This window comes from Ascidiella aspersa, chromosome 2 (assembly GCF_963924565.1).
Source record: "Ascidiella aspersa chromosome 2, kaAscAspe10.2, whole genome shotgun sequence".
Lineage (NCBI taxonomy): Eukaryota > Metazoa > Chordata > Ascidiacea > Phlebobranchia > Ascidiidae > Ascidiella > Ascidiella aspersa.
In genome coordinates, this window is record NC_139448.1 from 30,964,346 (window position 1) to 30,988,780 (window position 24,435).

General features: G+C 37.3%; 4 protein-coding genes across 4 annotated transcripts; 3 read left to right on the forward strand and 1 right to left on the reverse strand.

The window, feature by feature from the left end:
- Positions 1-853: 853 nt before the first annotated feature.
- LOC146164879 (translation initiation factor eIF2 assembly protein-like) lies at positions 854-8,992 on the forward strand. Its single transcript, XM_083381615.1, has 9 exons — positions 854-984; positions 3,023-3,188; positions 4,134-4,281; positions 5,121-5,227; positions 6,204-6,402; positions 6,819-6,847; positions 7,214-7,340; positions 7,968-8,113; positions 8,781-8,992. Exons 1-9 carry the CDS (start codon positions 911-913, stop codon positions 8,847-8,849), a joined length of 1,065 nt encoding a protein of 354 aa, XP_083237741.1. The 5' UTR covers positions 854-910; the 3' UTR covers positions 8,850-8,992.
- Positions 1,289-2,717, forward strand: LOC146164880 (iron-sulfur cluster assembly factor IBA57, mitochondrial-like). The gene has a single exon (XM_083381617.1). The coding sequence runs from the start codon at positions 1,316-1,318 to the stop codon at positions 2,327-2,329; it is 1,014 nt and encodes a 337-aa protein (XP_083237743.1). The 5' UTR covers positions 1,289-1,315; the 3' UTR covers positions 2,330-2,717.
- A 3,396-nt stretch (positions 8,993-12,388) lies between the features above and the next one.
- Positions 12,389-21,813, forward strand: LOC146164881 (uncharacterized). The gene is made up of 10 exons (XM_083382513.1): positions 12,389-12,499; positions 13,019-13,216; positions 13,797-13,960; positions 15,731-15,857; positions 16,537-16,691; positions 17,272-17,384; positions 18,143-18,352; positions 18,853-18,961; positions 20,340-20,658; positions 21,603-21,813. The coding sequence occupies exons 1-10, from the start codon at positions 12,389-12,391 to the stop codon at positions 21,720-21,722; spliced, it is 1,626 nt and encodes a 541-aa protein (XP_083238639.1). The 3' UTR covers positions 21,723-21,813.
- A 978-nt stretch (positions 21,814-22,791) lies between these two features.
- On the reverse strand, positions 22,792-23,773 carry LOC146164882 (RNA-binding protein 8A-like). Its single transcript, XM_083381790.1, has one exon. It carries the CDS (start codon positions 23,746-23,748, stop codon positions 23,251-23,253), a length of 498 nt encoding a protein of 165 aa, XP_083237916.1. The 5' UTR covers positions 23,749-23,773; the 3' UTR covers positions 22,792-23,250.
- Positions 23,774-24,435: the final 662 nt, after the last annotated feature.

A 24,435-nucleotide genomic window follows, 5' to 3' on the forward strand; every position in this document is an offset into this window, starting at 1 on the left:
TTACAATTTTACCCATCCTCACGGGTAACACTAATTTACGGAATGATGAATGGTCGGAATAGTCGGAACGCTCACTAATTTACGGAATGGTCGGAATTGTCGGAATGGAATGAATAGGGCCGAAACTAATTTGATGAATGGTCGGAACGTAATGAACTGTCGGAATGGAATGAATGACGCTGTAGGAGCAGAATGAACTGTCGGAATGAGATAAACAAAGCTGTTAGGATTGGGGTTAGGTTTAGGGCTAGGGTTAGCTTCGTTCATCTCATTCCAACAGTTCATTCTGTTCCTACAGCGTCATTCATTCCATTCCGACAGAATTCTCACCATTCCGTTCCGACAATTCATCAATCTATTTTCGGCCCTATTCATTCCATTCCGTAAATTAGTGAGCGTTCCGACCATTCTGACCATTTATCATTCCGTAAATTAGTGTTACCCATCCTCACTCACCCTAACCCACATAGAGTGCGTTGTTTTGATATTTTTATATTTTTATCAAGCTGTGGTAGAATGCAGACCAGCAGCGTTTTCTTAGATTATAACCTAACTATTTGTAACCATTTGCTTAAAACGGGTAATACTAATTTACGGAATGATGAATGGTCGGAATAGTCGGAATGCTCACTAATTTAAGTTTTACCCCGTTAAAACAATTAATAAACCAACGCACAACATTTGGGTTAGGGTGGGGGTTAGCGTTTGGGTGAAGGTGGGTCAAGTGTTATTATCTTTAATAATAATACTTTAAGCGTTCCGACCATTCATCATTCCATAAATTAGTGTTACCCCTTAAAACTCTTAATTGCTCTTTTGCTTTATAAACCAAATGTCTGTTACTGTGACATCAGGTATCTAAAGCAATTTTTACCTACACCGAGTAAGTTATTTTGATGATTAATATGAAATGAAGAAAGAACAGGTTCTAAACTGCAAGCTTTCCAATTGGTATCCAATTTACAAGGATCATACCATTAAGAGGTATATGCAGCTACTTTTGTACAGGGTGGACCAAAAGTAGGCTTACAGTTATTCCACAGCGTTGGCTTGAAAGAAGAGGTAGCATTGAAAGAAGAGGTAGCATTGAATGGCAACGACGCTCACCTGATCTGACACCAATTGATTTCTTGTTTGGGGGTGTTGTAAAGAACAAGGTTAATGAGAAGAACCCCAAAACAATAAATTTACTTTTAGACCCAAACCATACTTTTTATAACCGTAAGCCTACTTTTGGCCCACTCTATATTTAACAAGATTATATACCTTTATATTCTTTGTCAGATATTGCAGGGTTTTGTAATATCAGTTGAAAATGATTTGTGCCTCAAAAAAATTTCTACTAAAATCGTTCAAAGGCAAATGTTTTTTTCAAAATTTTCGAGCACTTTCAGTTGAAACTCAGAAAGACATTAAAATTGCTCACCTTGACCACAGAGCCTTACTAAGGGTTTGGGGAAAAGATCATGTGGAGTTTTTGCAAGGTCTTCTTACCAATGACGTTACAAAACTGCCAACTCAGAATTGCATGTATTCAATGATTCTAAACACTCGTGGGCGCGTTGAACATGACCTTATCCTTTATAAGTCAACTAAAAATGAAGAAGAGTCTATTCTAATGGACTGTGAGGTTTCATCCATGGAAAAAATACTTGGTATGTTTAAGCAATACAGACTAAGAAAAAAAGTGGAGTTTGCTGAAGAAGGTTCGCTAAAAATTTGGCAAGGTTACCATTTTCCGGGATATGTCGATTTTGCTAGCCTATACAATTCACCTAAAACAGATATAATGACCAGAAGAACAATATTGGAAACTTTGCTTTCTGGCAGCGATTGTCAGTTATATGAAGATCCAAGACTGTGCCACCTGGGCTGGAGGATTATTGGCAGTTCCCTTGATGTTCCCCCTGATTATCTGGAGAAGTTAAAGAGTTACCATACCTTGCGCTACTGCATTGGCATCCCTGAAGGTCAAAAGGACTTGCCTCCTGGAAAATGCCTGCCTCTTCAAAGCAACTTGGACTTGATGAATGGTATAAGCTTTGATAAGGGCTGCTACCTGGGTCAAGAACTGACTGCCAGAACTAAGTTTACTGGAATGACCAGAAGCAGATTGGTTCCGATATACTCAAAATTTGGCTTGGAATCGCTACAACCAAATGAAACCCTCACCCTAAGAGGCAAGATTGCTGGAAGGTTTCGGTCAATGGATGACAGGAATCATGGTTTGGCGCTGTTTTTGATCGAGCATCTTACCGAAGCTAAGGATGTGCTTTGCATTTCTCAAAAAAGTGATGTACGCATCAAAATAAATGAGCTTTGGTGGTGACGCTTCTACAAACTGTCACTCTTGGCAAAATAAAATATAAAAAGAATGCTCCACCAGGTGTAACCTTGGTTATGTTAGAGAGTGAGACATTGGTCCCCACGGCATCAAAAAAAATATTATTAACACTTTTGTAATAATAAAACTTCTATATATAGTGCTTATATATTATTGATTGGGTACGGACTCTTTGCTGCTCAAATCACCAAGTCTTTTGTTTGGTTTATTGTATTATGGCTATGATTGAGTCAACACAAATTAGCAAAATCCAATTTATTAATGGTGTTGAATACTGTTGGTCCAGATAATGCTCAAAAAACATAAGTTTACCCGTTGGTTGGGGATGTTGGATATATAATATTGAATCAGAGCTGATAATATGTCCATTTAGTATTGGTCATTTGGTTTTAGATTATTACATGATACTTTTGTCTGAAATGTCACAATCAGCATTGAAATAAGAAGTCAAGACTTTGTATTACTTTTGATAAAAAAAAAGTATGATAATAAAATATAATGTATACAAATATGTGACAGAACTTTAATTTACAAGGCCTTAAATAAGCCTGTTTTGTAATGTATATGATTGAGCAATACAAACACTTTTTTAATTTCTTAAATTAACTTATGGTTTCATGTCATTGATATTCTTGAGTCATTGTAACAACCGATTTATTTATTTTACTTGTTTTCCAGTATATCAATTGATCTTCCTGAGAGTTTTGTTGAATATTTAAAAGATAATGGCCCATTGGTACTTCCCCATGGGGTGACTGTTTCAAACAGTTATTACCATCATGAGGACGATGAAGACAACCTTGCCCACTGGGAAACTGAACCATCGTCACAAGGCATTGACAAGGTAGCATTACCATCCTACTTTACTCGGAAAAAGTTGACTTTTTTGTGTTCAGGGTTTGCCTTGAATTAAACTTTACACTCGCCAGGCAGTTGATTGTCTACCAATTAGCCATCGCTTGTAAGAAATTATACTCGCCAAAAAAGCATGTTGTCTGCAAATTTTGTCCTACCAAATTGTTTTTCCAATAATTTAACCTGCCATTTTATTTGGGTCGTGTAAATACAGAATGCGCTTAACCCAGTCTGGCAAGTGGGTGTAAATCAACACTTCCCCAAAATAAATATTTTTGTCTGATAACTTTTCTTATTATTTATGTGCCTATACCGTTTGTTGCATTGAAGCACACCTGAATATCATTATAAACTGTTGTGTTTTTTTATACCTTTATTACCTTTTAAATGAATTTGTATCTTTGTATATATTTAAGATTTTGCCTAATTATCATCCCACTTAATTTTCTTTCCAATAAGTTTACCTGCCGTTTTATTTGGGGAGGTATAAATAGTATACATAGTCCTTATATGGCCGGCCCGATTGTTTAGCAGACTATTAAATGCGTAGGACTTTTTTTCCAAATATAATATGCCTGTTTAATTCTGTAAATCCGAAGCATGTATCGTTAGCGTTTTATGCAAATTGGCCTTTAATCTTCGACATTTAACACAACTTGTCGCAAATTTAGTTAAGTAGGTCTGACAACAATAACTGAGTATTTCTTTAGGCACTCAAAAGTCGGGCAAGTGGGTGTCAATTAACACTTACCTGAAACAAATTATTTTTGTCTGATAACTTTTTCTTATTATATATGCGCCTACACCATTTGTTGCAATAAATCACTTTTCCTCCTGGATTTCATTAACTTATTTAAAAGAGAAATACCATTACTTACTTTTATATTAATTTGCATTTTCTATATATCTAAGATTTTGTTTTATCAATTTCAAGGAAGATGGCCCAGACTTTCCAAACCTAGTGGAAGAAATCCAGAAAACAATCCACAATTTGAGAGGAAATGTGTTTCCCAAGTTCACATGGAGTTCCCCCAGGGATGCCTGTTGGATGAACCATAACACGTTAAAATGCACAAACCCAGGTTAATTAAAAGAATAGCTATTTGGATATTGATGTTTGTTTTTTCTAAGACTTTTAATTTGGGCTCACTAATTTTTATTTATTTGGAATCGCTAAAAAAGACCACAACTATCTCATCTAAGGGTATAGTTACGGAAGTAGACTGTTATATTTTCAGGGTTCGTTGGAAAAATTTGAAATACAGTTTAGTCCAGGGGTGTCCAATTCAAACATGCCGGTGTGCCAATTTTTATCTTATAACTTCTTCCCGTGCCAAAGTTTCGTAACCGAACCAATTCTTTTTGATTATAAAAGCTTTTTTACCAAAAATACGAACGTTTATTTAAACTTGAAAAAAAAAACTGTCTAGTAGAAACGCGCATCACTACATCAAAGTGTCTTTCGGTGAGCTGACTTTTGTTTCTTCAGCTATACAATATTATGTGAATGCTAGCCTCCACACAGTATAATGTTATAATATCAAAAGTAATTGTTAGATGTCGTGATTGCCGCGATTGTTTTATATTGTGAACAAACAACGGAAATTGGCTGTATAACAAACTTAGTATTTTCTGACAATTGGCTGAATAACAAATTGAGCTTTTTTGGCAATTTAGTATTATTTGGGGGGGGCTTGCATGCAATTTTTTATTAGGTTGCGTGCCACATTTGGCATGCGTGCTGCTTGTTGGACACCCCTGGTTTAGTCCATATCACCTTAAAAACACTACAAACAACCTGCTCCTTGGGTGTTTATTCTAAAGGGGAAAACGACTGTTTATTATTGAAATAATGATGTTCTGTAAAGCCTGCAAAATTACCAGAACACACAAAAAATGAATTTGGATTTGATTTTTTTAGGTGAAATTATTCTTCTACTGAAAAGTTCGGACTTTGTCGCACATGACCTTACTTCGGCGCTGTCTTCTTGTGATGATTATGACGAGACGGATATTGTGAAGCATGAGGTTTACCCTTTTGATAAAACCTTATTGGTTACTTTTATATGTTAGCAATTTAGTTCCATTTCTAAAGTTGGTAAAATAACATTTTTTCTACGGTGATGATGAAATGAACGAGCAAAAAATGAGTCAAAATTTACCTACTTTTGTCCAAGCTTATGGTTTGCCACATTTGTTGCCAATCACTAACCCATACCTAAATGATAGGAATGTTGCTATAAAGCTCGTTGCCTATTCCTAAAGGCTGATACCAAGTAGTATCTCAAACGACTTATGTGTGATTGCAATAAAATCAGAGACCATCCCTATACCCCAGTGGTCCTCAACCTTATTCGACCACATAAAGCTTCTAGTGGTGACGTTTTAACGTCGCTGCCTGCTTTCAAAAACGCTCAAAATTTGGTATGTTCTCACTCCCGGGATTAGCCGCAGAATCTCACTCCCGGGATTAGCCGCAGATTTTAACTCACTCCCGGGATTAGCCGCAGAATCTCACTCCCGGGATTAGCCGCAGATTTTAACTCACTCCCGGGATTAGCCGCAGATTTTAGGGGCTAATTTATCGTCGCAAAGCTCTAATATAACTTCAGACAGTCGCAATAATATTGCACTATAACACTTTCGTTTAGCTTGATAATGAAATGCAAAGCCAAAGAGGTCGAGTAGATCGACATCATCTTGACTAACACGTTTTAACTAGGAAAGTATTTCAAAGGTCTCTGAGAAGTAAATTACAGCATCTTAGTCACATTACCTAGAATCCTAGATGATATAAGCTGTATCCAAACGTCTTAAGCAGGATTATGTCGATCTACTCCAACTTTTTGACTTTGACATTCATTATCAAGCTGCTTCCGTTTATTTTTCCCGAACTAACCACGAGGAAGCTTTCACGTATATTTTACCACTATAGTTGTAGGTATACCACAGGTCGAAAACCACTGTTATACATGTTGTACTATTGCCTCTCTTATTTCCCTAGCTGACGCTGCGCAAATGGGCCAACCTCGTACCGGGCATGGAGTTCAGGTGCTTCGTCAAGGATCGCAAACTGCTGGGAGTGAGTCAGCGCTACTGCACACAGCACTTCGAGTACCTCGCAAGCGATTGTGAACAACTGGCCGACGAAATCGCCGCCTTCGTTCATTCGGCCGTGATCCCAAAGTTTCCCGATTCTTGCTGTAAGAGTTTTTTGTTTGGTTTAGATCATAATTGCTTAGCGTTGACCCTCTTTACACGAGCCTTACCAAAGCTCCGCACAATTTTTTTTCTGAAAAATATCCGAACAATTGTAAAACGTTGCCAATTGATATTGACATTATAAGTTATGAGCTTAAAAATAAAATTAGTCTTTATTGAACGCCAACTTGTATTGTTGTTTCTTGTCTGTGCAAAAGTTGATAGCAGAGCATAACAATGCATGTTTTTTTGGCCTTATGTTGTTCAAAATCCAATGTAATTCATTTTTGTCTAAGCAGGTATACAAGTTGTAAAATCTTATCTTTGTTTATTGTGTTATTGCCATAGTGTTCCATACTGCCGGTATATTAACTTTAATAAACCTGTCAAAATTAACAACGGTATTTTTGTTTTTCAGTTGTCGTGGACCTGTACAAGAAACGCGATGTAAGTGTTAGTATTGTAAAAAAGTTTTATACCAAATTAGCACTTTCTTGAATTTTCGTTTCGATTCACCTTACCAAATGACATATTATGTAACGCACAGTGTTGGTATTTTGTGTTAGCGTTATCGAAGCCCTACCTAGTGGAATAGCAAATATAGTATTCTTTCAATTCAAGGATTAATTTGTAATATAAGATTTTGGTTTGTAGTAAAGCAGTATCAGCCTTGTAATTGGGTATTTTCAAGTTGACACCTGGATACTTAGTATTACGTCATTTCCGTGTTGTTTTATAATTGCGTAGACCTTCTTTAACTCGCATATAACCCAACATCAATAACTTTGAGGTATAACTACAATCTCTTTGCAGGAAAGCTTTTGGATTATTGATTTCAACCCTTTCTGTGAAACAACTGAGTCGCTCTTATTCACATGGGAAGAGCTGGCTTCAGGAACCCTGATGTCAAACGATTGCTCAGAGCCAATATTTGATAAAGGTGCCCGTTTTTAACACATAGCCAGCATGCTAAAAAAAGTCGCTTATGTAGGTTGAACTTTATATTTCATACTTGAATTTAACCTCTTACTTACTGAAACTGTAAAACATTGTTTACTCACTAAGGTATAACAGCCGACGTCCCGGCGTGTATCCTTGTATTTCTAGAAAATCTGCAAAAATTGCCTTGTACTTACTCAAACAGCCATATATGTTTCCAATAATAGAAAACGTTGATAAACATCCAGTACCAAAACGTAATAAAATTCAGAAGCACCTTAAGTTTCAAGCAGAAACGTCCAAATCTTCAACAGCAAATACTGAAGTGTTTAAACTTTAAAACAGACAACGGTAAAAAAAATCAAAACTAAAACAACTAACACTCGACGTATATACCTGATTTGCAAAAAAAACCTTTCAAATCTGTCTTGTGTTTAGTCAAACATTGCCAGCTGGAACGTTAAAACCGTCAGTATACCAAAACTTGACAAACCCAAAAGCGAACACAAACGCCCACAAAGTTTCTTTTTTTTTAAAAAAACCCCAGTTTCAAAATTCTAAAACAGACGACAGAATAATGTAAGAAATTATAACAGAAAGGTCAACTCCGAACATATTCATTTTTCAGACGGCCAAATGTGCGGCCAGTTTCGGTACACGGCGTCCAGCTCCACACTGCAACCTAGTGGCCTGTTGAGTTGCCGGATGCCTGTCGACTTTGTGGACCTGAGTACCGGAAACGACGCCACAAAACTCGTCGACTTTTTGAGAATGGTAAAACCACGGATCTACGAAAATCGCTCAAATTTACACGCTTTTAATGACAACGTATTTAGTTTAACATATTTTAAGTCCTCATTTTTAGAAGATTTGTTCGAAATAGTATCAAAATCAAGCAATAAAGTCGTTTTTACCCAAATTAAATCCAACTTGAAAAACACACAACTTATCTTGTATCGATAAAACCTTTGATGTCTTTAAATGAGAGTGAGGTGTTTACTGTTTATGCTTAAAGTGTTGTAAAACAACCGAAAAGTACGCTGTGCTCGAACAAATAAAAAAAGCCACCTTATTTTTTCAGCACGAGAACAATTTGCAAATTGCAGCCTACGAGTAACTTGTAAATTAGTATACCGAAAGTCATCGCAGACTCGTCAAATCTGTCGATCAATGATGCAAGCAAGGCAGGCTAGAAAAACCACTGGCGTGTATTGAAGTTCGAACTCATGACCTCCGGCCATACTGGGGGACCGTTGCTCTACCAACTGAACTACAAAGGCTCAGAGAGGAGCGAGTCAAGAAACAAATACAGGCCAATGCTTGCTACATTCTGTTAGTACAAGCAACTTCACATGGAAGGGATCCTACAGCACCATACCATCATAGTTGTGTGACGTGTGTATCTTTCATTGAATAACCAAGTTATTTTTCTTGCTCGCAGAAAATGCAAGACGACGGTAATGATGAGTCGGACAGTGACGACGAATGGAAGTTGCCGTGCGACAGATGACCTCTGAACTGCGGTAGCCCTTGTTCTCAATTTTTCTTGATCGTTGGTAGCAATCTCAAACCAAGGAAGGATCCCGCGAGATTCGGATTTTCCATGTCGCAAAAGCTGTTGGAGCTTTGATGAAAATAAATGCCATACGCACAGGTTGATGTGTTGTAAAATATTTAGGAAAGGCCGAACGTTTTAAGAGGTTTATAACACAAAAAGTTATTCCAATTTTAATTGAGGAGAGTTTTATTAGGGATAAAAATGTGTCAGTCTGAATTTTGCTTTCCTTTTATTTTCACTGCGTTTTTTATTTAGGAAAATATAGTCGCCTTCTGTGCAAGACGTACCTTTTGAAAAGCTCTTCAACTCAAACTCGTAAAACTTTATGGGCTGAAAAATTAATCGACACTCGAAACGCGTAATAGACACTTGGAAACATTATTGTATGCTTGAAGTACCAAACAAGCGTAGGCTAGTCCTTTTTCATTGATGTTAAACTTGATCCCAATCTGGCAGTCTTTTATTAACTTAGATGTGCAACAGCCATAAGGTATTCTTTCGAACCGCTTATATCTGTCTAGATGAGGTCTGCGAAATATGAAGTAGACTACTTATTCTAGGCAAATATTCAACAACCAAAAATTTTGCGGACACTGTTTTCGGCAAGTGTCTGTTTGTTTACGTGCATCCAGATCAGTCCACGGGCCAAATGTGTGTACGCTGGTTAAACGTTTTTATATTATTAATTAGATCAGTGATTCTCACACTTTTTCTTTCGTGGCCCATTTTCGTTGCACAAAAATTCTTCGGCTCAATAAACTTTTAAAAAAGAAAAAATTATAAAATAGGTTTAGAACAAAAAACAGCACAATATATTTCAAAACAGATTATTTATTCAACCGTGCATTAGTGAGATACTTGCTGCTGAACAATAAATTTCCAAATATTCCTTAAAATTAAGTAGTGACACAATTAAAACTAAAGGCTTCAATAAATCTAGTTTTTTTTTTAAATTTGGTCTGTGGCCCACCTCAAAATGTTTCTCTGGCCCACTAGTTGAGAACCGCTGGATTAGATTCTCCATATACCTGAACTGGCAAACTAAAGCATGTTCTCCAGTTGTTCCATTAGTCAGTATTATTGGATGGCGAAATTTCAAGTAACTTTAAGTGAACGACCAGTCGACCACGCACTAAACAAATTTGTAAATAAAAAGATTGACTAATTGGCTGTGCAATTAATATGTCTTAAAAAAGGGGAAATAAAACTAGGCTACTCGTGTAAATTGAACCCGAACCGAATCTTTATGAGCCGGTTTTCAATCAACTTCGTTCAAACCGGAACTTAACCTCGCACTTTTAAATTGCTCCGAAACCGGAACCAAACCGAATTTCGAAAAAAATATTTGAACCTAAAGCGAACTTGCACCAGAAAAGTCATAAGAACTACTTTTGTTATACAGTTTATGAAGCAAACATAGATTTGTCTATGCTGATTGCTGGTGTCATAAAGGTATGGCAATTCGCCTGTCGCGGTAATGGCTTTTCTAACAATAGTTGGCGTGTTTTCTTAACATCGGGCGTTCTGAAAAGAGGCCTTTAACGATTATTTCCGAACCCTAACCCTGCTGTGTTGACCAATATGACGTAACAGAAGAAATTCGACGCGACAATGGCAGTAGCGTGATTTAAACTTTGAATGGGCCAAACCCAAAGCCCGACTAAGCAAACAGTTAGGTACCAGCGGTTGTCGTGTTAACGATTATGTTTCGCGACACAACTTATGTCTTATGTGTCGTACGTGTAGCTTTTATTTTCGCTTGATTTTTGTCTGTAAATAGCTACCGAAGTGAATAAGTCAGCATCCACGCAATACCTTGGACTTGGATATCTAATTCGTGGAGCAATTCTTTTTGTAAAAATTATTACGAGATTAATAATTTATAACGTAATAAATAATTTGGAACTGTTATTATTCACTAGAAGTTAGAAGAGCTTTCAGCCAAATAGTTGAAGATCGACTATAAAAACAGTTTTTACGTAAATCACTGGTGTTTATTTAGTTTGCGCGGGAGGTATCTTTGAAGTTTCGTTTGTTTGTCTAAAACAGCAGCTCACAGAAAGTTATACGCGAAAACGGATAACCTGTCAAAAGTTACGTTATAATTCGTCAAATACGCGTGCTATATATTAAATTGTATAGCGCCAAGTTAATAGATCGAAGTATATTTTGTTGAGATTTTACTATCAACAAGACAGATTATAATAATACATGAATGTTTCAAACAACAGAAAGTCATACCGGTTGTTAGGCAATGGCTATTTATTTATACAATATTGTGCAGTTTTCTCGCTAGACAGGAAGAAATCTTACAGTTGTGTCAATATAATTCGCAGTCTCTATGTTCCCACAGATTTAGCTAAAGGCAAGCCGCATTTGTAATCCAGGCTGATCTGAGCAATATTTGGTAAACAATTTAAACGCCACTGAACAGTTTAAATGCCGCCAGGCCATTGTTCTATGGCGCTCGAACAATGCCGTTTGTTGACAATGAATCGGTGTACTGTTTCGTATACCTGTCGCTATATTTTTGTACGGTTATTACTGGTATTACTATTGTTAAGGCTGTTTTGCGCAACAGGTTTTTAAATCGGTCGCTGGCGTCACTTTCTTCTAGACGGCCAGACAGAGAAACACCTTTCTTCTGTTGGAATTTAGATCAAAGAAGTCAGGCTAAAACAGTTCTAAAATTATTTCCGCTGGAAGAAATGCGCACAATGCATTTTGTAATTCAATAGGGTAACACGACAATATCAGGGGTAAATAGGCCATTGCAGCTGATAAGGTCTACTGGAAATCAGAGTGAAAGGGTGAATTTTTAGCCTAGCCCTTTCTTGGACAACTGAAATGAACAGATGTTAATTAAATCATAATCGGACTTTGATGACGAGACAAACTCCAGGATTTTTTTCTGAAGAGCAGATTGTTTTGTTAGATGGCGCCACCAAGAAGAGTAGGTTGAGGTAGCAATGTTAGTGGCCCTTTTTATAGATAGCTTGTCGCAATATATCATTAAATATTGCCAAGACAAGAAATGCTTTAAACGTGTAGAGTAGGGGAAATGAAACATAACCTTGTTTTGTTGTACAACTCGCTGACTTTTTTATTTTAAGAATGTTTTTAAATACAAAAAGGGTCTAAATTTATCATAGTTGCCCATGAAACTGGATTGTGTAGAGTCAAATAATGGACGGTTTGTTTTTTGAGGGCCTGTAGCACAACCAAAGGTATTGCTGACACGTCGTCGTCCACGTGCCTCCCTTGGCGCTACATGTGGCTGTAAGCGAAAGGACAGTATTTTCTGGAAAAGGGCATAAGCTTAAATAAAGTTTCTGCTAACAGGTAGTTTTACAACTTACTCGAGGTCTCCAAACTAATTACGTACGATTCGCATGTCAGCATAATGTGATAAATATTATGTACCTATACCTATTTCGCTTACTGAGCAGAATCACACCGGTATATAAAGGCGCTGTTACTTTGTTGCCCTGATGGCGTTTCCTACTATTCTCAAGTTTGACCGTTTGGTCAGGAGCCAATCGGAGGCCAACGACCTTCTACAAGGCGCCATTCTCAACGAGAGGGCCTCTAGTTGGAATAAGGTAATTAAGTTACTTTAGAAATTTAGATAAAATTCAGGCCGAAGGAGTTTTCTGCAAAGACACTGGCCTAAGCAGGCCCGCCCGGCATCCATGACGTCATATATCGGTTTAAATTTAAAGCTTTTCCAATTAAATTAAATAATGGTTTTCGCGCTTGACCGATTAAATTACACCTGCATATTTGCGCACGAATTCGCTTAATGCTATATGTACGTTACTAATGGTAATATCAACTTTAGTATGCTTGGGGCAGGTCAGGCCTAAATACTGTGTTTTCGTGTAAGGTTTTAAATATCTTTGTATACTTCTGTATAGAGTGTATGTGTAGGATTGATTAACGTATTTAAGGGAGTCTGTCTATTATAATATACGAAAAAATACCATTTTGTTCCTGCAGAAAATAGTAATGACGTCATTTGGTGTCGGGATCAGATCGCGATAATTTCTGTCCAAAATATCTGGTAGCGATCTCGGAATTCAAGTGTCGGACATCCGTAATTCGCACTACGTTCTTTCCAGGTCGTCGACAAATACAAGTGTCTTCTGAAGCTGATTGCCAAGTGTAACCTCCCGGCCAGCTTTTCGGCGCCGCCGTCCTACGATCACCTCATGTACGAGTCATACTACCACTTAGGGGTCGCTTTACAAAATTTGGGCCGCCACAAGGAGGCGGTGCACGCCTACACAAACGCGATGCTGTCCATGAACTTGCGAAAGGTAAACGGTTTAATAAAAACAGCAAACGCATATAGCTTTGAACTTGGTGCTAAATTTAAAGCTTGGACTGTTGCAACAATCCTAAGAAAAAACGGTGCGGTCGAGAACTGTGTGGTTGGTTTTTAAAATGCCTAAACCTTGCAAGAATTTTGCAAGAATTTTCTGCTGATCCGATACCACATGGCGCCATTAGAATGATCAAATAAGCAATATTCAAATAAGCAATACTCTACAAAGCGAAAAGTGTAACGTTAAGTTTACCTTGTTGTCTTGTGATGCCTTTCTTTCAAAAACTTTTAAAGTAAAAATCGCCCAAAGTTATACCATAAACCAATGGCTAAAATGCTTAATTTCTTGAATATTGGATCGCCAGCGGTACTAATCTTGTATCGAACGGGTAGCAATACTACCATTTGGTATTGGATCCTACATTATCGGATATTCTAATCTCAGAACCCTGCTTACAAAACAAGTAATTGTTTCCGCGATATTCGTTTCGCGTATGCAAACATGCGGATATATGCTGCGGCTTAGCGCTTTTATTTGCGTTTCACCCAACCCTTACCTCTCGTATGTGCAGAACGGGTGCACGGCCGGGTGCAACTCGAACTCTTGCTTCCACACTCCGGTGCTGGCCAAGCGAGGATTCGCCCATGCAAAGTCGGGCGACCTCAAGAGCGCATTTCGTGACGTGGAGAAGGCAGTGGTGCTCGACACTCACAACCCCGACTTATACTGCCTCAGGTCGGTTTTATTTCACTTTCTCAGTACTTTAAACAAGTTTATTTACATCCAAGTCACAAATTTTTACAATATTTTTTTAACTTATCGTACATTTTATCGCAGTTTTTTCCTGTATCTTAGACCTTTGTTTCGTTTTCTATTTAGGTCTCTGTGGCAGGCTACATTATATGATTATCTTTTTTCCCGAATGCCTCCTTTTTCCTTGTCAAATCGGTTAAAGTAACCAAAGTTTTATTTTCCTAAAAACATTATTATATAAAGATTGTTATCTTTCTAATATTTTTATATTATTTTAGTGATATAGTTGAATGATAATAAACAAAAAACAAACTAGAGCAAAACAACAACCAGGGCTGGGAATATCCTAATGAATTATTCGACAAAAATAAATCTGATAACTTGCTGGGGAAAAAAATCCATTTGCAAAAAAACTGACGAATTCAAAGTCGTTTTTAACAATTACCAAGTTTTAGGAAAGTACTTCGATTCCGGCGATGTTTTATAATAGTAAATATCTATGGTGGCCCATGACTGCCATCCTGTTTTTTTTCAATTTAACAAAAAAAAAAAATAATTAAAAAAAAAAAAAAAATTTAAAAAAAAAATGAAAAAAAAAAAAAAAAATTATTAAAAAAAAAAAAAAAAAAAAAAAATTATTGAAAATTTCGACGTGGCCCAGGACTGCCATTCCCATATAAAACGCATTACGGTTGGACCATCACTGCCAATCATAGCCTTCTATTGTGTGCTGTTAAGTTCCAGCGCAGGGAGGTTTGCCACTTAGTCTTTTAGGCCTTCTGGTGGGATTCACCAAAGGGAAGTTGGCAGAGTAAACAAGATATCGATTAGAAATTTTTACACATTACTCAAAGCAACCTAACTTAGCCAGCAATCAGACTTTTAAAAAAAAAAAACATAAAAATATTCATATTTATGAATATTAATATTCAGTAATATTCGGCCCTTAAATTAAAATGTGCCCTAAGTGACTTACATAGGGTGATAGCTACGAGTCTACTCTTCAAAATGAGATAAGACTCGACCGCCAATTATTCGGGGATAAGTTATTAATATTCCTTCAAAAATTCTGCCAACTTCCCTTTGGTGAATCCCACCAGAAGGCCTAAAAGACTAAGTGGCAAACCTCCCTGCGCTGGCTTGGAACTTAACAGCACACAATAGAAGGTATTCTATGATTGGCAGTGATGGTCCGACCGTAATACGTTTTATATGGGAATGGCAGTCCTGGGCCACGTCGAAATTTTCAATAATTTTTTTTTTTTTTTATTTATTTTTTTTTTTTAATAATTTTTTTTTTTTTTTTAATAATATTTTTTTTTTTTTTTAATAATTTTTTTTTTTTTTTTGTTAATAATTTTTTTTTTTTTTTTTTTTTTTTTATAATAATTTTTTTTTTTTTTATTTTCATTTTTTTTTTAATTTTTTTTTTTTTTTTTAAATTATTTTTTTTTTGTTAAATTGAAAAAAAACAGGAGTGCAGTCATGGGCCACCATAAATATCCAAAACGTTTACATTTCAAAAATAAGTGAAATAAGTTCCAACTTACAAAACTAATACATAGGTTTGCTTAATACACCATCCCAAGCCATTTAAATCAATTTCATCTAAAACGAAATGCCAAATCATTGACATTCGTACAGTCATTTGATTCCGAGCAATTCTTTGTCTTGCAAGAAACGAAATCAAATTATAGTTAACAAGCACGCTTTAATGCCGTCAGTTACAGCTCAGTTTTAATACTTGAACAGAGCCTTGTTGTGGAACACAAGGAAAGACAACCAAAAGGCGATCGACGACTTAGATAGAGCTCTAACGTTCAACCCCAAGCACGTCTGCGCACTCATGCTGAGGGGAGCTACCGACCAACCTCTCCAGGTAAGTTTTAATTTTGTTTTTGCAAAACTATTAATAAGCGTTTCGAGCGGTAATTCATTTTCGTTAAAAAAGATTAAGGTATTAATTGAAATAGTAAATCATTTGTGTCGTATTCTACGACAATTAATGAGACAGCTTCTTCATTTTCATATATTATAATAAAGTACGACACGAGCAAGCCATAAAATCGACATATTTCGTTTTTATTTTCAGACGTTTCCGCAATAGCTCAAGTCATCAGTGCAAAAAATAAAGTGAAAATAAAACCAAACACAAAGGAAAATAGACAATAATTAAAATATGAAAAACTTCCTCGGCACCATTATATCTTGATAAAACTATAGAGGCAGTAACTGTTCTAAAACATCGCCCTTTTCCCTTTTAGTTAGTGTTTTGCTTAGTGTTAAGAATTTCTGCAATTAGCTAGTTAAAGTTAATTTAAAATATAGTTTATAGGTCTGACTCCCTGCCCTGAATCCGTCCCTACTGCCATTATTTTTTAATTTAACGACGAGTCAATAAATCGTTCGTTAAAATATAAGGCCTGCTTTTCAGCAAAATTACAAATGTGTATACTGTATAATTAGGAATAGAGTAACTAAACAGTGTACAAAACGGTAACGACATTCCGCATTAGTGAAACAACATCCACCAAATTATGTAACGAGCTTTGCTTTAGATGACCTTTGGACTCCTCGAGGGAATCTCCCCAAACAAGAAAAAGGAGCTGCATCGTGACCACAAGCGGGCGGTAGAGATCAGTCCGGACGCCTCCGCCTTTCTCGACATTTCTCCTGACGTCCACGGCCCGAAGATCATCAAGTTCTGGAACAGGTTTCCGTAACGACAAAACACGTTTTAGCCTATATGAGCATTGTCCGATAATATCTGATCAGGAGCCGATACCCTATACTAAGAAGAAATCGGTGCCGATCCGACACAATATTAATTTCTACATTGCTGTCTTGGCTGTTTTGCGTTCCAAAGTTAAGTTTTCTATCTTGAACGGATTTCTTAAAACAAAAAAAATTATAACTCATGGATAAATGAGCCTTCTCGTATGTAAAGGCTAATTTCGGTCCGATAATCTAGAAAAAACTATTTCACTTTTAAATCTAACCAATCTTGCTTGTTTAACAAAGCAATGATCTTATTTTTGTATCCAACGGCCTGTACTAGTTTGACGTCTTTTAAGCGATTAAGCCTTTTAATTTTAACAATAAAAATCTAACTAAGCCACTTTCTTTCTGTTCAAAGGCTGTTAAATAAAGGTATAATGGTGAATTTTTTTGAATATTGATTTGGTTATTAAGGAACTGACGTCGTTTTTCTAGATAACGTCACGACGATATATTTTCATATCGGGGAGACATAGACTTATTATTCTAGTTAACAAGAGGTTTTTATTTTCTAGATTTCTATGGTCGCTCAACGTCCCTCGAACGGTGATGCACGTCGATCTGACGTCATCAGTGATTACGCAATACAATACGACGATCGCAATGAATGAACAGGCGGAGAACAGGGGTAGGCACACTCAAATAATAAACATTTAAGCTGGCTCACGTTAACTAAAGCTAAATCACATAGCTAAAGCAACTTTTCGCTCTCCAAGCAACCCAATACCATACGTCTTTTAAACAACCCCTGTCCCTTTTAAGTCGTTATCCGAATGGTTGGTAACCTATGTGGGTAGTTTTCTCAAAAGTTGTAGCTTAACCATTTAAAATGGATTGTTTGAAAATAATGTGATATGCCATTTGGAACGCCTATTCGCAGAAAATGCAGCATCAGCCTTTTGATTGTTTAAAATTGTAAGGTTTATTTGAATGCACATTTTATTAGCTCAATCTATAGTATAGTGTATTTGAAATCTATTCAGTTACTCTTTTCATGCAACTGTCTTATATGCTTGCTGCATTAGGCTTTCGTCACATAATCGATTTTAAGTCAATTACTTGACTTAAGTGCACTTAAATCATTGTTTTCAGATGACTTGACTTCCGTTTAGTCGTTTGGGCGAATGACTTGACTTGGAACAATTTTCATGCTGTATATAGCGCTTTTGTTATTATTAGTTGAGTTATTGCTCATAATCGAACAAATTTACCAATTTAATTAGTTTAATGTTTCATTTTTATGTCAATGACTTGACTTAAGCTACTGATGAATTGGACTGGGACTTGTTATTTTTGTAAATGACTTGACTTGGACTTAAGTCATTCCAAAATGACTTGTTTACAACACTGCTTACAAGTAATGACGAATATATGTAATCCGCGCAGGCCCCAATCGACCCACAACCGCCACCCCGTCAGCGACCCAGCAGCGACTCCGTCTGTCAGCGGACCGGACCCAGGACCGGCCCCAGTCGAACCCCCTCCCCTTTCGGTGCGGCACCCCACTCACCCACATGGAGAACAAGGGGCACGCTGTGCAGAACAGAAGGTTGTCGTACGGCGAGGCAGTGCGCACTTATAAGACACTGAAGCAAGGTGGGCAAAGGAAAAGCTTGTTTTTATTATTAAGTTAGTCGAAGAGTTGTGTGGCATTTCCGAAGCGGCTACGCTCTTAGTATCGATCTTTTATTATGGATTTAGAGACCTTATTCTTTGTGACTTTCCGTGAAGTATTTTTCTAAAACGTTAACAGGGGAGCAGAAAGGGCTGAGAGCCCATGGAAGGGGGCCATATGAAAAGTTAATAACTTACCTTGAAAACCCGAAAATTATTTTGCGATTAACCCTATTTAAAATGTATTGACCGAACGTTGATACCGGTTTGTCAAGGCCTATAAGCATGAACTTACTCCGCTTCACAGTTTAACGGGTTTGTTATTTTGTTTCCATCACTATTCGGACAAATTATATAGTACATCATTTTTACCGAAAACGCAAACCTTAGCAGCCAGCATCTCAACTGTGTGAGTTTTTTTTTATTCCTTCTTAACATTTCTACAGCATTTCTAGCCGCTTTTAAAATGTTACGCTTTTTAGATACCGGTGTGTCGGAATACGTCCAACGCTTGGTGGCGCACGCGAGTCGCCCGCCGTCATCTCGCAAACCACCGTCAGGAGCCAAGACGCCTACCATCACCGTTACCAGGTATATTATTGCCACACTGTAACTCAGGGGTGTACATTGTACAACCTTTCAAGCCGGCGGGCCTAATACTTGATCCAGATAAGCACACAAGCCACACGCAAGTTTATGTGACTTAGACCGCGAGCCAATTACATTTCTCACGGATCAGATTCAAGTACTGGCTAAGGTCGATTCGCCACTTGTTCATTTGCCAGTAGCCTACTGTTCGATGAGTGTAACTGTGCCCTATAGGTAAAATAGATTTATGACTCAGCCACGTAACGTTAAGCAAATGCTAGTTTTACAGCTACGGGAGTTGCTATAGGGCTATTAACAGTAACTGAACCAAATCAGAGTAAGCGACAACATATCAAACAGATATAGTGCTGTCAGATATATATTCTTGGTAGTTTTCCATATAAAACGCTTTCACTTTTTGATTAACTTGCCTTATTTAAAGGGGCCATAAAACTACTGGTCTTTAGAGTATTTGCGCCACGAGTCTAAAACTAAAGCCTGCCTCGGGCAATATATTTTAGCTCTGCGGGCTACAAGTTCCATACACCCCACTGTATATAATAAAAATCACCGCATGTCCGAGTTTAATTTCAAAAAAGTATATTGAGGCCTACTATAAGGGTTGGCCGATCTTATTTCGTGAAAGCGGATACCCGATTCCTAGTGATAGTATCAGCACTCGCCTGACATTATCGGCGCCGATTTTATATCGAAATAATTTGTGCTTATAAACCATAGTTGGCGATTTAACGCTATATTTTCTATCAGAAAAGCTCTAAAATGCTGAAGAGTGTAGAGCCACAAACAAAGTTCGCTTTGCTACTTTTGAACGTTTTATTTAAAGTTTTTCGAAAAATAAATCATATCAAACGGTATCATACCGGATGGCTTGAATTACCGCTCAAAATATTGGGTATAGATATCGGAATAAATTATGCAGTATCGGACAGCTCTAGCTCAACTAATAAATGGAAAACAATGCACAATTAAAATTGATGATAATTTAAATGCCTGAATTTTATTTGGTTTGCTGATCTTAGGAACATCGGCATTTTAATCTTACTATGTTAGCGTAGAAATTTAAATGTTACTTTCAATCTAAAATTATTAAATAAAAAATGCTATCAAATTTTAAAAGCCCATACAGAAGTAGGTATTATTTTAAACGTTTCAAATATTTCTTTATTCATTTTCAACCTAAAAATTGAAAATGAATAAAGAGTTGTCAAAACGTTAATGATGCCTACCGGGTTTTGATATTCTTATTACGTCTTACTACAATCTCCAACCATTATGCTCCAAAGCTACTAAATTTGAAACCCTCTTCAATGTTTCGCTTGATATGTCCCTAGATTTTATTCCCTAATATTTTTGTTCATAGGCCGCCAAGCATTTCTCTCCATCCTCCGCCACGTTCTGAGAGCCGCGTATCAAGCATCACCTTTGCTGATCAAGTTCGACCGGCGCCCAGGAATTCTCCGTCACCCCAGCCCCTCGTGTCGCTCACCCCGCCGACCCTAGGGTCACGAAGGGGCTCGCAGACGTCGATCCACTCATGTCCGGTCACCTTCGATCACTCCAAATCGCGATTATCGGTCGGCTCGCGACTACCACCTAGCGGCAAGCGTCGAGCGAGTTTGGCGGTTGTTCGCGGCCACGCGGAGGCGTCAAACATCGCCTCGAAGTTGCACGGATTGGGGGTGATGGTTTAGTTTACTGTGTGCTTTTCGGTCCTGATAACAAAATGTGTCTTATACTTCTTGATGCTAGTGCTTGATTTAAAAAACTAGTCTGATGGGGGGTTAAAAATAACGTCGACTTTAAAAATTTGATTGTGGTTTAATTTTATTGAGTGCTATATTCACTTTAGTGATTTGGAACCTTTATAGGCCATCAACCATCTTTTAGAACCAACAAATTGCCATTCCAAACACTAGTATGAACTTTGAGTAGACTATAGCTTTTTTTATGCCATTTATTTGTCAAAGCAGGGTATTTCGATGCGACTGGTTCAATGCTGAGGAGAAATGGTAAAAGCTTGTGATCGAATAAAATTTGAGCGCATTCGATGGCCTCCATTATCCACAACAAAGTGCCCCATTCATCAATAATAAACATGTGGCCTACTTTGCTACCCAAAGACAAGCTATCCCTTTATTGCAGGGGTTCTTAAACTTTGTTCACCGCGGACCCCTAATTTTTTTTGCTCCGCATGAACCAGTGTTGGCAAGAAATTTTTAAAGATGACGTCATAAATTTACGCCACACTACAAATAAAATTAAAAAATGCTGTTTCCGGTCGGAAAGCTGTAAAAGTGAAATGGAGTCTAAACACATTTAGTGCGAAACGTTTCATTTTTAAATAAACTCATTTCTATGAAAATTTGATTACTTTTTAAATAGATACTATTATTTTAGTTAGACCTTCATGCATGGATCCCCTAAAACTAGTTCATGTACCCCCAAGAGGTCCATGGAACCCAGTTTAAGAACCCCTGAGTTAAATTCGTTCCGAGTGCAATTAAAAACTAAATTTTGATAAAATTTTAAACTTTACGACAGTTTATTAAAGCGCACTGCAAAAACCCTGCTTTATTGACACCTTAACATATTTAAAGTAAAACAATTTTCTTTAACTCTCCAGGTGTTCAACTCAGTGGACGTGACCGACGTACCGAGGATGTACTACAAGCCCTGGGGCGGCGATAAATTGCCAGTGGCCGAACTTCCAACCAGAAATAAACTCGGGGCCTTCCGGGTCTGAACGTCCCAACCTGATGACGAAGTGGACGCCTTTCAATACTTTGCCCGACAGTTGAATCGGGGTTGACAAAGTATAGAGATGTGTAGTTGGCTTGGCTGTGAAAACGCGCCCCTTGTATAGCTTACACCGACCTGTTTGGTTTGGCGGTGTGTATGTGTCCTACGTAAACCGAAAAAGTTCAATGTAATGCAATAATATTATCTAGATGCGCCTCGAAATGCCCTAGTTCAGTACTTCCCAATCTATTATAACTCGCAACTAACTTTTATCGACATAGCACTGCTCCAGTCGATGCCACATAAAAAGTAATGTCACAAAATGTGTAAATCACTTTTTATTCGGGGTCAATTTATTTTCGTGTAGTTTACTGCCTTTGTACGTAATAGGATAATTTTAGAATAAACTTTCTATTGGCCTTGGTTCGCACGCTAAACACTTGTAAGAAAACAAATAATTGTTAACTTGGTCTGAGGTATTCGTTTTACTTTTTATGTAAGTTGCGAGAACCACACGATTATATAAACCATTTCCCAACGACACGCGACATATGAATTAATTAGAAACTTTTGATCTGACGAACAGAAGCCACTTGGGTGCGGGTTGTACAACCTTTTTTATCCTCAGGCGATTGTCTGTCCATTAAAGATTGTGTGAGAGTATGGGAGTTGTAAAACTATTTTAGCTTCCAACACACTAAATATAAAAAATATTCGGGGCACACTCTCTACAACATTACCATTAACCATATCATAATTTGACAATCGCCCCTTAAACACGGCAGGCCTATAGAAAAAGCATAAGTAATATCAGTTATCCAATAAATACTGTGCATTAAAGTTTCGCACGCTTGCTTGTATGTCTGTTTGTCATACAAAAAGATTATTTTTCTTAATTACAAAAAGCTTGGTTTACGAAATTAGTGCGACAGGCCGATACAATGCCTGTGATGTTTTAATTTATACACACGTAAAAGGAGTAGTTGCATATTCGACAGGATTCTCCATCCCTTTACAGTTGAAACGCTTGTAGGAAAACTAAACTGACTTTTATTACCTTGTGCACAAACGTGTTACCGAAAGAGTTTTATTTGCCACTGAAAGACGTTGAAGATAAGTATTTTTTGCGTTTACTTGCCTTAGATAAGGTTATTACTACCACTAATCATAGGCACTTACAAGATTGAGTTAATACAGTAAACAATTTCTTGTTCTAGCAAGCAATTAAAAAGGCAGGCAACAATTTTTTTTAAACCATTGGAAACATATTAACTGTATTTAGATAAGAAAGGCAGTTATGAAAGAAAATTTTGTTTATCTATTTCATAATAAAAACGCTGAAAAGTAGCTGGGCAACTATAGATTGTCAGATCTAAAAATAACAGAAATGTGTTAAAAAAGTCAGTTCATCAATCACATTCTGAGCCTAACATATACAGTACAGTTGTATGAAAATGATTTTCATCTCAAGACTGCTTCATTTTGCGCAGCTGCTAAACTTGGTGGACCAGCTCTTCAAACATTTTGCAAAATCAGCGCCTGCGGCGGTCTCTTCTGTTGTGCCTGTGCTGTCGGCGTGCCGCACCCTTTACAAATGCCCAGTCGACCGACAGCTTCATTCCATACAACTCGTGTCCGTTCATGGCCTCAAGTGCCGCCTGGGCATCCTTGAAGGTCTCATATTCAACCAGAGCGTATCCCTTGATGTAGCCGGTCCTCCGATCCAGGTTGAGATGCAGATTCTTCAGCTCTCCGTACTCCCCAAAAGCATCCAAAATGTCCTCCTCCTGTGCTTCGCCATGGATTCCTCTCACAAAGAGGATCCAGCCTTCGACGGACCGCTGTGGTCCGATGCCGTCGTCATCAACATCCATGCCCTCGTAATCGACTTCCACTCGAGTTTGACTCTCGGCAAGTCCCCGTCCCTTTCTCCGCTTTGCCTTGTCCTTTAGCTTTTCGACTCCAACATCTCCATCATCGTCTCCTTCAAATTCGCCGCCGCCTTCATGAAGATCGAGTACGTCCGACATGTTTTTGTTTAATAATTCTTAACTCAGCCCTGCGAAAAATAACCAAAAAAAATTGAGTTAAATAAGTGCACTTTTTTAACCTCTGGTGCAGCACCAAAAAATGTGGAATTTAGGTTTTATGCACACACAAGATTTGGAATCCTACCACAAGTTGACCAGCAATATTGTTTTCAAATTAGGAGTGTAGTTTAATTCAGGTGTAAACACAAATTGGTTAAAAAAAATTTCAGATAAATATCCACCACAGAATACAGGCTATATGTAAGAGATAAGCATTTAAGGAAAATATTTCACGAAGTTAGTGACATTGTTATGCTATATCTCTTTCTTTTTCCAAAAAAAAGTATTGTAAAACAAAATGTCGCTGAACAGGATATCCAAAACATATTTGCAAAAGCAGTATTTTTAGGGTAACTGCTTAGGATTGCCATTAATATAAATTACAATATTTTACGTAAGGCAGAGTTTAAATTATAGAGACATGAAAGTAATCTATTTTTATTTGTGACATGTTTTAGTGACTAAATTTCGAATTAAATATGTTATTTATTTCAGTACTTATCAAGTAGACATTAACATACTAAGATAGAAAATAAGTTACTGACTCACAACCCGTTGATGTATGTTTGGATTGTCTTTGTTTTTACGTTTTTCTTTAAAATGAGTGAAGTTAACTAGAACTGTATA

What these genes read in the sequence shown, in the direction of transcription:
- LOC146164879 (XM_083381615.1), top strand. Translation starts at nt 911, where the DNA reads ATGAAGAAAGAACAGGTTCTAAACTGCAAGCTTTCCAATTGGTATCCA. An exon ending in AAGGATCATACCATTAAGAG is followed by an intron (nt 985 to 3,022) that starts GTATATGCAGCT and finishes CTTGTTTTCCAG; the next exon opens with TATATCAATTGATCTTCCTG. An exon ending in CGGATATTGTGAAGCATGAG is followed by an intron (nt 5,228 to 6,203) that starts GTTTACCCTTTT and finishes TTATTTCCCTAG; the next exon opens with CTGACGCTGCGCAAATGGGC.
- LOC146164880 (XM_083381617.1), top strand. Translation starts at nt 1,316, where the DNA reads ATGATTTGTGCCTCAAAAAAATTTCTACTAAAATCGTTCAAAGGCAAA.
- LOC146164881 (XM_083382513.1), top strand. Translation starts at nt 12,389, where the DNA reads ATGGCGTTTCCTACTATTCTCAAGTTTGACCGTTTGGTCAGGAGCCAA. An exon ending in CCCGACTTATACTGCCTCAG is followed by an intron (nt 13,961 to 15,730) that starts GTCGGTTTTATT and finishes ATACTTGAACAG; the next exon opens with AGCCTTGTTGTGGAACACAA. An exon ending in CCTACCATCACCGTTACCAG is followed by an intron (nt 18,962 to 20,339) that starts GTATATTATTGC and finishes TTTTGTTCATAG; the next exon opens with GCCGCCAAGCATTTCTCTCC.
- LOC146164882 (XM_083381790.1), bottom strand. Translation starts at nt 23,748, where the DNA reads ATGTCGGACGTACTCGATCTTCATGAAGGCGGCGGCGAATTTGAAGGA.